The following is a 12,949-nucleotide window of genomic DNA, read 5'->3' as shown; positions in this document are numbered from 1 at the left end:
GGTGGGCTGGGGACATTGTGTGCCTGCTCTACAGCTCTATTTCAATCCAAAAACTCCTCAGCCACTCGGTACAGCCTTCTTCTGAAGCATCTGAGCTCCCCCACAGGAAGGGAGTCAGAAGCACCTGTCATCTGTGTTGGTGGCGGTGGTGTTCTGAGGAATGGTCTCACTCTGTAGCCCAGGCTTGCCTGGAGCTCACGGCGATCCTCTTTCCTCAGCCTCCTGAAAGCTAGAATCACAGGAGCATCATACCATATCCAGCTTTGTGCCATGACCTTTAACACTGCATCCTGCTCAGTTTTGATTCTCCTTGATGATCAAAGTACAGGCTGCCACAAATGCCCCCCAGATTTTATGTAGATGAAGAAACTGGATTTTTACAAAAGCTAGATGGCCATCTAGCAAATGAAGGAAGTAGGGTGACCCAACTTAAAGCTGAGATCTTGCTGCAGAGCTGTTGCTTGATGGGCAGAGAGATTTGTTCACCAAATATCAAAGAGAAATATGAGAGGAGAGGAGTGGAGGGATGGTGCAGTGGGTAAAAGAGCCCGCTCTGTAAGGATGGGACCTGAGTTCAGACTGCAGCACCCACTTTTAAAAGCATCCTAGCAGTATTCACATACCCAACACTCTAGCACTGGGGCAAATGGGCAAAAGAGCGTCAGTTCTTGCTGGCCACCTAGCCAGGTTGAAAAATGTCAATCTCCAGGTTCAGTGAAAGACCTTGTCTCAAGGGGATAAGGTAGGGAGTGACAGAGTAGGGCATCCATATCCTTCTCTGCTCTCTCTCTCTCTCTCTCTCTCTCTCTCTCTCTCTCTCTCTAACACACACACAAGTGGTCAGTCTCCAAGAACAGACTGCTCTCAAACTTGGCCTACAGGATGACTTGATGTAACAACAAATGTCTGTGTGTGAGTAACTCTTCCCATGTTCTGCTGATGCCCTGAGCAGTGGGAAGTATGTGCTAAGACTCCACAGACTTGATGACTGAAGGGTGAGCCAGAACAAGGACAGAGGCCCAGGTTTGGAAAGTCAAGGATGACAGTGTGGGAACACACGGAAGGGAAATTGAGACAGGGAAGAAAATGGTACCTGCTATGGTCTGTAGTTTGTTCCCCAAAGGTTCCTGTGCTGGAGTTGTGGTCCCCAGAGTGGCGATCGTACAAGCGATGCAGCCTTTAAGAGGTGGGGCCTCGCCAGAGATAGGTAGGTTCTCTGATATGCAGAGAGAGAGAGAGAGAGAGAGAGAGAGAGAGAGAGAGAGAGAGAGAGAGATGGGGGCTGAGAATTCAGAAGCAGTGGAAGGAGAGGGTTGAGAACGTATGGGATCAGTATACACTATTTGCAGGTATGAAGTTGTCAAAGGATAAAAAAAAAAAAAGATGTTTCTAAAAGCCAAGAATGCATGAACAAAAGTCAGAGCCTTCACAGTGCTGTAGATGAATCAGTCGTGCAGACAGTTACCACCTCCTCGGTCCTGCTCAGCCTGTGCTCAACCCTTCCTTGTCTGTGACCCACAGACCCACCTCGCCCAGCCATTTTGCAGAACAGCATGGATTAGAACAAGTGCTTGAAGTATGTGCGATTTAAAAGAAAGCAATTATGGAAAGGCATTTTGTGAAACAGTCACATGATTAATAAGAAAAGTGGAAGACAGGTAACAAAAACAACTGAGGCAAAATGTGACTCTGTGTGAAGGGCCTGGAGAGACTGAACGATAACACGGTAAAACATGAGTCAGGGCTGGAGAAGCAGCTCAGTGGTTACGAGCACTCACTGCTTTTGCAGAGGACTCAGGCTCAGTTGCAGCACCCATATCAGGCAGTTCATAACTGCTTGTAACTCTAGTTCTAGGGGATCTGATGTCCTGGAGCCACACTCAATACACACACACACACACACACACACACACACACACACACCCCAAAGAAGTACATCTTTTTAAATATTGAGTCTAGAGCTGGAGAGATGGCTCAGTGGTTAAGAGAATTGGTTGCTCTTCCAGTTTTGTTTTGTTCTGTTTTCTTCCAGAGGTCCTGAGTTCAATTCCCAGCAACCACACGGTGGCTCACAACCATCTGTAATGAGATCTGGTGCCCTCTTCTGGCCTGCAGGCAAACATGCAGGCAGGCAGAATACTGTATACATAATAAATAAATAAAAGTATTTTAAAAATTGAGTCTACTTTAACTGGTGAGACTATAGTCTTCTTAATTATGATTTTCTCTTCATTCTGTAAAATCTTTTATAATTAAAAAAATAAATTGTATATTTCCCTTCATGCGTGTAATGTATTCATGTGTGTACATATATTTGTATGCTTGTGCATGTGGAGACTAGCTGTAGATGTCAGAGTCTCTCCAGGCAGCCCAACAAGACCCGGCAATCAACCTGCTTTACCATGACTTCCGGCTCTGGCTTACAGACATTCGCCTCCAGGCCGGCTTTTACATGCAAACATTTTACCCACTGGGCCATCTCCTGAGCCCTAAAGTACATATTTCACAATTATGTTAGCAAGAAGAGAGGGCTGATACTGCGAAGGGAGGTATCTTCTGAGAAAAGCCACCAGGAAAAAATCAGGGGCCAAGGAAAACGAAATAGGTTGGTTGTTGCTCTGCCCCGGCTTGGCCAGCAGAGGCAGCAGTGAGTTCTCAACCTGCTCTGGGGAAGTCTGCCATTCTGATCCGCGGCTCTGGTCGGAACTATGCTGTCCAGGGCTCTCCTGTTCACCCTTGCCCTGCTGTTGCTGCTGTCACTAGCCCAGGGAGGGCTGCGCCAAAAGCCGAAACCATACGAAGGTAAGATGATTGGACAAGGTGGATATGTGAGTAGCAGCGGAGGAGGGACAGAGAACTGACCCAGAAGTGATACCACTGTGTACCCTGTTCCTGCCCAGCACTGTCCAGGCTCCAGGTAATCACAGCTCCTCGGCTCTGGTTCTCCATGCTAGACATAGTGATGAGGTGGAGAGTGAACCTGCAGTTCTCCCCACTCTGTTCCAAATATCCAGAAGCAAATGATCCATACTGTGGTGGAAGAGGCCCTGAGGCTGGAAATCCAATGGGCAAACAAGACAACTGTTCTTGACTGATGGGTATTTGAGAAGGGTAAAGGTGCAGAGATGCTCATGGGGGTCGGGGGTGGTGGTGGTGTAGAAATGGGCATAGGTGCAGAAACAAAGCCATTGGACATGGAGGAGGTAGGATGGAGTTGCCATCTGAGGCAGGGGTGGCCGTGAAAGATAAACTATGAAAGGGACAGTACACTGGACAGAGCCATAGCAAAGGAAGCAGAGAGAGGCTGGGACGGATCTGTTTGTCACCCTCATGGACCCTGCAAATGCTGGGGAGTTGAGAGGGTCTGAGAAGTGTCTCAGGTTTCTCTGAGCTGAGTAAGCATATACATTCCACAGAGATGCCTTCAAAGCTCTGTCTACTAGGAGAGACTGGTCCTGGATGCAGGGAGGATGAAAACCAGGAGATCCAGATGCTGACAGCTGTGGAAGAGGTGACAAGATTAGCTTGGGGGCTTGGGCTTTAAAACACAACTGGTCACCAGGACTTAGTGACAGGCACAGAGAAAGTTGCCTGGAAAACCCAGGCTTGTTGTGAGGGGGACCTCAGCATGTTGAAAGCACTTTAAGCCTGGGAGGGACTCTCACTAGGTAGCCATCCTACTCACCTTCCTGCTCTTGCTGTTCTTTTCAGTAAAACGAGGTCCCCCTGTTATCCGGCCATGTGAGAGGAGGCCAAGATTGTATCTGTGCAATTTCCGCTGTGAAGCTAACCAAGACTGCCAAGCAAACAACATCTGCTGTTCAACACTGTGCGGGAACGTTTGTGTGAACCTGTTGGATAAGGAAAAATGGATAGTGCCTATTACTCCTGCTAAGAATTTCCATCCAAATGGGCAGCCCTCAAAGTTCTCGTTTGAAGGGGATATGGTGACGGTTGACTTCACCCCATCACCTCCTGTCCTCATTGCCCTTCATAATTAAACTAGAAGAAATGTTGTGGCAACTGTCCTCTTTCCATTCACTGTTAATAATAACTGAAACCCAGCAGAGTCCCCATTTCTGCCCTTCTGCCCTTCTCAGTCCAACATCTCCTCTCTCTCTCTCTCTCTCTCTCTCTCTCTCTCTCTCTCTCTCTCATTAGTAATTTGTCTCTGTTTGTTCTTTTGGCCTGTGTACCCACTCCAGTTCCGACAAACACAAAATCAGACCACCCACAACAAATCGTTCATGTGCACCATGCCACAGTGCTTAAGAGAACATTCCTTGCCCTGAGGTCAGAAAAAACTTCAAACATCATACAGATAGAGATTAAAAGAAAAAACAAAAACAGAAAACTAGAGCAGAGAGTAGCAGATTCCCCAAACAGGTTTCCTCTCCTTAGCCCTGGTCACCCCCACCCTGCTTTTGAGACTCTTCTGAGATTCGTGTCCTACAATGAGGAAAGTCATCCAGGGAAGTCAGATGACATGCTTAGGCCTGGCAGAGAGTGAGAAGATCTGATGTGGCTGGAGGAGGGTGTTTCCTCTGGACTCTTTTTGCTCTGTTCTCTCTATCTCCTGAACACAGAAGTATTCTTTCACATGCTCACATCAGATACCACTGAAGCATATGGACACACCAACAGTGGGGCCTGGGCTGAGATCTGAGACGTGAGTGACTTAGTAACTGAATGTTCTCCACCAACACCAAACCACCCTCTTTTTGACTCTCCTTCTGATCCAGAGGCACATTAGAAAGAGGGACAGGTGGTTTGTGTTGGCATTGCAGAAAATGACTTGGCATAAGGTGGCTAAGTGACTTGCCAATATGCTATTGGTAGTAGACATTAATTATTAGGGATAAAAACTCCCTCCTATTCTGTGTAATCAAAACTCCCCTGAAATGATCCTGGTACTAAATCCAAGATTCAGTCATTCCTGGATGTATTAATTAGCTTGACATTACTACAGCATACTTAAGACAGTTAACCTAGAAAAGCTATGCTCACAAATACAGGTCATAATCTAAGACTGTGTGTGTGTGCGTGTGTGTGTGTGTGTGTGTGTGTGTACATGTGTGCGCAATGTGCATGTTTACATGGGCTTGTGTTATTATATCACAAGAGTGGAACATCATAACAGGAGCAGAAACCAGGAAGTAAGAGAGGAGAGAGAAGTAGGGAAAGAGGGTAGAACAGAAAGAGAGAGAGAAAGACAGAGAGAGTCTCACAGGTACTTTCAGGGACAAGACCCATATAGCCTAAGGACCTCTCCCTGGGACCTAGCCATAAATGTTCCCAGCACTTTCCAATAGCTCCAAGCCGCATAGACCTTTGGTGGATATGTGCAAACCTCAGCAGTGGACACTCGACACATGGCATCAAATATGAAGAAAATTTAGGCAATCAGGCCATGACCAGGGGCAATGTCCAGTGCTTTTTCTGGACCAATTAATGAAGGACAGAGTAAAAGAGGAAAACTTATGTATCAAACCAAAGCCCCTGGTCTGACCTCATAAGCATCACAGGGCTCTGGGGGCCTCATATTTATTTTGAATTTTGACAAAAGGGCTCTAGGGAAAAGATCAACCAGCATGGGCATTGGAGGCAGGTGGGCAGTGAGGGCATGCTCTTCTGTGTTATGGAATAATCTTTTTGTACACTGAAAATGTATCTCTGCCAAGGCACCATGTGATTGGTTTAATAAAGAGCTGAATGGCCAATAGCTAGGAAGGAAGAGGTTAGGTGAGACTTATGGGCAGAGAGAGGGAGGAAGAGAAGATGAATGGAGATGCAAGAGAGACACCAGAGGACATGAAGAGGAAATAGGAGATGCAAAATGGAAAGAGGTAAAAAGCCATGAGGCAAAATGTAGATGAATATAAATGGGTTAATTTAAGTTGCAAGAGCTAGTGGGACAAGCCAGAGCCATAGGCCTGCTGCAAGCTGCAAGAATATGTTATAGAGATTCAGCTGTATATAATAAAGCTATATCTAGAAGTTTGTTATAGAGAAATAAACAGACGTAAGAAACTGGTGTACATAGATTCTTTTCATTCAGATTATCCCATTTCCAGCTGTAGCATCTTCCCCAGGACTCTGGGAGAAATCTTCTCACGGCAGGCCCCTGGGAAAATTTTGACATAGGCCAAGCTTTAATTAATAAGAAGTCTCTATGTCATGATTTGGAGGCTGGTGGTACAAAAAAAGCCTGCTACATTACTGTTCATCGTGGTAGTTCATCACAGCAATAGTAACCCTAACTAAGACATTTATCAAAGTTTTGTTTTGTTTCTGAAAGATGATCATATAAGTTTGGTCCTATATGACATTTATGATTTCCATGTATGGACTGTGTCACCCACATGATGACAAATGATCTTTTTTCCATGTGATAGTTGGTTGTTAGTATTTTGTCTGGAGTTTTGCATCTATTTAAGGTAGGGTAGGCTCAGGCTCTGCTCAGCTGTAACCTGGAATCATTCAGATTTAGCTCAGACCCATGGGTATTGACTTGTAGCTGTGTTCTCTTGCACTGGTCTGAAGACTGTATATTCAGATGAGGGTCTAGAGGCAATATCCAGTCTGGATCTGGGTTCTTTAGAGCCAGCCTGGAACTAAGATACAAAAGAGTAGTTGTGGAGGCTGGGTTCAGCTCTGAAGTTTAAGGACAGGCTTCAGACTTGAGTCTGCTGGAATATGGGATTGCTAAGGTCAAGGAGCATCAAGCTATATGGCTTGGATATTGTGTTTGCAGGTGCTTAGCTGGTATTTAAGACCAGAGCTGCTGACTCTTCATGAGATATGCCTGAAACCTGCAGCCAGAAAATAGCTTAGAACTGGGTGGGCCTGCATCCTGTTTCTGTGGAGACAAGCCTAGACACTGGAACCAGAGGTGCTGCCCTGGTACCTAGGGGTGAGAGAGTCAGCCTCATGCTGCTATGGACCTTACATCTAGAAAAAAAAAAAAAAACAACGACCTGGTTTTAAGTATGGTCTAGAGCCTGGAGTTTAGAGACCAACTTGGCCAAATCATAGACTTGGGAAAGCATGCAGGGGGCTAGCCTAACACAAGCCTGAAGCTCTGGGCCTTGGGGACCTTGTAGGACCTTGTAGGGCCTTGTAGGACCTGTAGGACCTTATGGGGCCTTGTAGGGACTATAGAACCTTGTAGGGCCTTGTAGGATCTTGTAAGACCTTGTAGGACCTGGTCTTATAGCAAGTCCTGTTGCACAAATTACTAAATGGTCTTTTCAACAAAAAGTCCTGGGCTGGAAAGATGGCTTAGGGGTTAAGGGCACTGGCTGTACTTCCAGAGGTCCTGAGTTCAATTCCCAGCACTCACATGGTGGAAAAAAAAATTGTAATGAGATCTGGCGCCCTCTTCTGGCCTGCAGGCATACATGCAGACAGAACACTATATACAAAATAAATAAATCTGAAGAAGGAGGAGAAAGAGGAGGAGGAGGAGGAGGAGGAGGAGGAGGAGGAGGAGGAGGAGGAGAAAATCCTGTAGTCAGATATTGGGGTAAATGCTGAAAGATTTTAACAGGAATATCAAAGAGTCTTATTAATAAAAACAAACCTGAGGCCAGTTATTGGGTTGAATGCTGGAAGATCAGAGAGACAGAACAGACCACAGCTTCCTCACCTCGCCAGTTCCTCAGATGGTCTTGTTTTCTCAGACTGCAAGCTTCTGAGTCCTCATCCCAATGGCTCTCAGCTGAACTGTGCTGCTCCAAAGCCTGAATGCTTAACCAGCCTAATGCTTCTAGTTTCTGGTCTTCACGCCTTATATAATCTTTCTCTTTCTGCCCCCACTCCCTGGGATTAAAAGCTCACTTTCTGGGATTAAAGGCGTGTGTCACTTTGCCTGCTGGCCTTGAACTCACAGAGATCCTCCTGGTTCTGCCTCCCAAGTGTTGGCATTAAAGGCATGCGCCACCACCGCCCAGCTTCTGCTACGGCTTTCTCTGACCCATTTTCTAGCCACCATTTTTGGCTCTGTATCTAGTGGCTGTCTGTTCTCTGACCCCAGATGAATTTATTAGGGTGCACAATATTTTGGGGAACACAGTACCACCACAAAAGATCACAGAGACAAAGGAACAAACTACAGCTACCACCTCTTACCTCACCAACTCCTCATCCTGAAAAGGCTATCTAGCCAAAAGGCTTCTAGCCAGAAGGGATTCCTCAGCTGAAAAGCCTTATCCAATAGACCTCTAGCCAAATGATCTTACTCAGCCAAAAAGGCTTCTAGTTCCTGTCTCATCACACCTTATATACTTTTTTCTGCCCAGCCATTAAAGGCGTGTGCTTCCTAATACTGGAATTAAAGGCATGTAACTCCCAAGTACTGGGATTAAAGATGTGTGCCACCACTGCCTGGCTCTGTTTCTCTCCTAGACTAAGTCAATCTCATTTATTCCAGGGTGGCTTTGAACTCACAGACATCCACATCACCTCTGCCTCCTGAATGCTAGGATTAAAGGTGTGTGTCACCACTGTCTGGCCTCTATGTTCAATCTAGTGGCTTGTTCTGTTCTCTGATCTTCAGGCATATTTTACTAGGATACACACTATAACACCACAAAGTCCAAAGAACGTCATCAAGGCTGGTGGATCCTTAATATATCCCTCGAGTCCAAGGTAGGTTTAAAGACTCAGTTTGAAATCACTGGCCTTGGGGCAAAGTGTCTAACATACCACACTGGGAGACTATAGGAAATATCTGTATAGGACATCACGAAGCCTAGGTCCTAATAATTAAATCTACACAGGTCAGCTGGTCCTGGGAGCTGCCTGGGGCCTGCTGACACTGGAGATGACCAGCGTTGAGGGAAGTCTCCAGCTGTTGATTAAGGCTTCCTTGTAAATATCCCCACATTAGTTAGAAACCTGGCTCCTGTCATCCACCAGGTACTCATACATTTCTTTACTTTGTTTAATGTAACATAAAGAATTACCTCCATATACCTAAAAAAATTATGAAAGACTTGTTCTTTAAGAAATGAAATAAAGAGGATCACATGCCAATTCCTCACATTCAAATAGTAGCTGAGAAAGTCTGTAAGGGTAGCTTATAAATTCTAAGCCATATAAGGTGGCAAAATTCCTACAATTAGCAATTGTGAGAAACACAATCAAGAGCAGGAGAACCTAGTGTGGTAGCGCACACCTTTAATCCCAGCACTCAGGAGGCAGAGGCAGGTGGATCTCTGAGTTCAAGGTCAACCTGGTCAACACAGTATGTTTCAGGACAGCCAAGGCTGTGTGGAAAGACCCTATCTCAAAAACCAAACAGAGAGAAGAAGGACTTTGAAAGAAGAGATTTGATGGGATTGAGAAGAAGTAAGACATGATAATAAGGGGGCTTTGATCAAAGAACATGATATATAACATGAAATTGTAAAAGAAAGAAAGAGAGAGAGAGACAGAAAGAAAGAAAGAAAGAAAGAAAGAAAGAAAGAAGAAAATGGAAGAACAGAAACACTGGAGCCCAGCTGTTTAAGTGATTTATTTTTCAAATATGTTTGCCTTTTTACCCACCAATAAACACAACATTTCTAAAAGTAACCACTGAGGTCTCCAAACGTCTGCTAGCCCACATGAGGCCGGGCCACTGAGAAGTCAGGGTCATTTCTTTCTTTCAAAGAACTTCTGCAAAAGAGAAAGTTTAGATTCTTAGAGATACGGCATTTCTGAGAAAGAAACATTCACCCGAAAGCCTTTTTCCCACTGGCTGACATACCCCATGACTGACACCATGACCTGTCCATTGGGCACTGAAAAATCTGGCTGAGCCCAGTGTATCCACAGAAAAGGCTAAGGATGGAGTCAATGGTTACAAATGCAGATGAACTAGGAAACAGGCATTTAAAAGAGAAATGCCTTTAATCCCAGCACTCAAGAGACAGAGGCAGACAGAGTTTGAGGTCAGCCTGGTCTACAGAGCGAGTTCCCAGACAATCAGGGCTACACAGAGAGACCCTGTATTTAAAAAAAAAAAAAAAAGGCTGTGTGATGTATCAGCGAATTGCTTTCCTGGTGTGGAAGACATTTCTCTCTCTTTCTCTCCCTCTGTCTCTCCCTCCCTCCCTCCCTCCCTCCGTTCTTTCCTCCCTTCCTCCCTCCGAGTGCACGTGCGTGCGTGCGTGCGTGCGTGCGTGCGTGTGTGTGTGTGTGTGTGTGTGTGTGTGTTGTGGTTCTGTGTGTGTGAAGGTGTCTGTGTGTGTATTTGTCTTGGTGGGGGTATGGAATAAGTGTATGTCTGTGTGTATGTATCTGTATGTGCATGTCTATACATGTCTGGGGTGTGTTTGGATGTTTCTCTGTATGTCTCTGTGTGTGTATAATTAATTATATGTCTTTGTGTCTGTCTGTCTCTAGCTATGCATGTCTATTAGAGGGGCATGAGGATGTGTCTATGTATGTGTGTGTCTGGGTGTATCTAGATATGTCTGCGTATATGTCTATGTCTGTCTATTTGTGTATGTGAGTGCTTGTCTCCATGTGGGTCTGTGTGTGAGTCTTGTGTGTGGGTCTCTGTGTATGTATGAGTGCTTGTCTGTGTGTGGGTCTTGTGTGTGCCTCAGATTTGGACAACTTTGGTTTTCTGTTGAGGAATAACAGTCTGATGACAATGTCCCCCACACATCTGCAGCTCACCCCAATTGGTGCACAGATGTTACCACAGTAGGTCCAGCAGCATGTGTGATTTTTTTGTAAACATCTGAAACGTCTAGAACACTTCTTTTTACAATCCTTAACTTTTGGCTGTCCCCAACACTCCTGAAGTGACAGCTCTCTCTCTGAAATTGAAATGAAATGGTTAAAAACTAATAGAGCCCCACAGTCAAGCATTGTAAGACACGCCCTTTCTGAGGTCAGAGCTTCCTTCCAGAATCTGAGCCCCATATCCTTGTCAAGGTGTCTGTCTTCTGTGTCTGCTCACAGTGACGCCATTGCATTGGCCCTGACCTCACAGACACTCCACTGAATTCATTACCTCAGCCCCCACAGTACTTACCAGCATACATGTCCCCAAATATAAAATATAGATTGATTCAACAAGAGATATGGAAGTCTGAGGTATCCACTAGCTTCATTACAAGACCTATCTCAGGTAGACAGGTTTTTGTTTTGTTCTGTTTTTTTGAGATGGGTTCTCATGTAGTGTAGGCTATCCTTGAACTCCTGTAAAGCTGAAGATGCCCCTGAACCCCTGCTTCAGCTTCCCAAGTGCTGGGATTACAGGCATGGTCACCACGCCTGGCTTGAACCAGGTTTTCTCTATATTCCTTCCTTGCTGACTGTTCCATGACACACACGTGGAGGTCAGAGCACAGCTTTGTGGAGTCTGTTCTCTCCCTCCACGTTTATGTGGGTTCCAAACTCAGGTTCCCAGGTTGTCACAGCAAGCGCTAAACCCATTGAACCACTTCCCTGGCCTTCTCACATTCTAAAAGCCGTATACACTGTTCTTTAATAGATACCCATTTTGTTCTCATGAAAAGAATCACAGAACTTCTATAAGTATGGAGGAAGGGAGCTCTGTGTTGGCTCTCCATCCTCAGAGGCACTGGGAAATACTGTATCTAGCTGCTCGAGGTATATGTATGGACGTTGTTGTTTGGGAAGTTTTCCAGCTGGAGGATTTCTCGGGTTCTCCAGCTGCCGATCTGGGAAGGTGGAACCTGAATCACAATGCCAGACACGACACCCACTCCTTGTCCAGAAGTGAGCACAACCCCTGGCCCTGGCTCACAAGGAGTCCTCGCTACCTACGAGAGTACTTCTTCTTTTTCCATCCCGGGGCAGGCAGCAGGAGCACGCAGAGAAACAGGACCAACAGGAGCACTGAAGGCTTCATGACGCTGACCGACAATGTCTGGAGACGCTTTTTTTTTTTTTTGCCTTCCGAGGAGCTGCTGGAGATCAAACATATAAGCTGAGGGATAAAGGTGTGAACCACAAAGAAGCACCTATAGGTTTTTAAATATTCAATCTTCTAGTTAGAAGCCTCACCCTCCAGCAGACAGCACCTAACCTTGAGCTTGGCCAAGTGATAGCTGTCAAGTGTCTCACCTTTTCTCTCTGCTGAAAAAAATATCTTTTCATATGTTCTTCCTTCCCTTGATCAAAAGATAATTCCAACTATCACTTGAGACTTACAAAATATTAAAAAAATTACAAAAGGGGAAATAAAATCTGTCTATTGATTCCATTATACTGGTGATATGCTGGCATCATTTATATGGACAAATGTGTATCAACTGTTTTGATAAAACCTAATTTTTTGGCATTCTTTCTATTCCTTTTTATCTTTATATCTAATTTTTAGTTAGCATACAAAGTAACAAGTTCCTTTCTTTATAAAATATTTATTAATTATTAAATTATTTTTAAATGTCATATATGTGTACTGTGATTTTTTTTTGAGACAGGGTTTCTCTGTGTAACAGCCCTGGCTGTCCTGGAACTCACTCTGTAGCCCAGGCTGGTCTCAGACTCACAGAGATCCACCTGCCTCTGCCTCCCGAGAGCTGGGATTAAAGGCGTGCGCCACCACTGCCCAGATGTCTACTGTATTTTCATCACTTACATTCCTTCCCTTTTCCTCCTTCTGACGCACCCCAAGCACCCTCACCTCATTCTCTCCCAAATCCATAGCTTTTTCTCTTTAATTGTTATTTTTACACACATATATAAACAAATAAATATATAAATACAACCTGCTAGGTTCATTTTGGTGTTGTTCACATGTATATGTGTTTAGGTTGGATGACCTCTAGGGGGCTCATCCCTGGAGGAGACTGATTCTCCCACTCTTACCAGCCATTGCTTGTAGCTCTTCATCTAGGGGTGGAGTTTTGTGAGAGTCCCCCTTTCCACACTGGCATGTCATTTGGTGGTGTCACTGTGCCAATTTTGTTTAGGCAACCATACT

The 12,949-nt window shown here is 45.1% G+C and overlaps 1 protein-coding gene across 1 annotated transcript; it reads right to left on the bottom strand.

The window, feature by feature from the left end:
- Positions 1-9,599: 9,599 nt before the first annotated feature.
- On the bottom strand, positions 9,600-11,872 carry LOC118581917 (protein WFDC11-like). Its single transcript, XM_036184314.1, has 4 exons — positions 11,788-11,872; positions 10,669-10,811; positions 9,752-9,825; positions 9,600-9,660 (listed from the first exon to the last, which is right to left on the bottom strand). Exons 1-4 carry the CDS (start codon positions 11,870-11,872, stop codon positions 9,600-9,602), a joined length of 363 nt encoding a protein of 120 aa, XP_036040207.1.
- Between the last annotated feature and the right edge of the window lie 1,077 nt (positions 11,873-12,949).

This window comes from Onychomys torridus, chromosome 4, assembly GCF_903995425.1.
Source record: "Onychomys torridus chromosome 4, mOncTor1.1, whole genome shotgun sequence".
NCBI lineage: Eukaryota > Metazoa > Chordata > Mammalia > Rodentia > Cricetidae > Onychomys > Onychomys torridus.
The sequence above is the reverse complement of the archived record's forward strand: the minus strand, read 5'-3'. Positions and strand labels throughout refer to the sequence as shown.

Bases quoted from the DNA above. Each gene is read 5' to 3' on its own strand.
- LOC118581917 (XM_036184314.1), bottom strand. From the start codon at position 11,872: ATGAAGCCTTCAGTGCTCCTGTTGGTCCTGTTTCTCTGCGTGCTCCTG. The intron at 9,826-10,668 runs GTGAGCTGCAGA...CTCCATCCTTAG, and splicing joins ACATCTGTGCACCAATTGGG to CCTTTTCTGTGGATACACTG. The intron at 9,661-9,751 runs GTATGTCAGCCA...TCTCTTTTGCAG, and splicing joins GTCATGGTGTCAGTCATGGG to AAGTTCTTTGAAAGAAAGAA.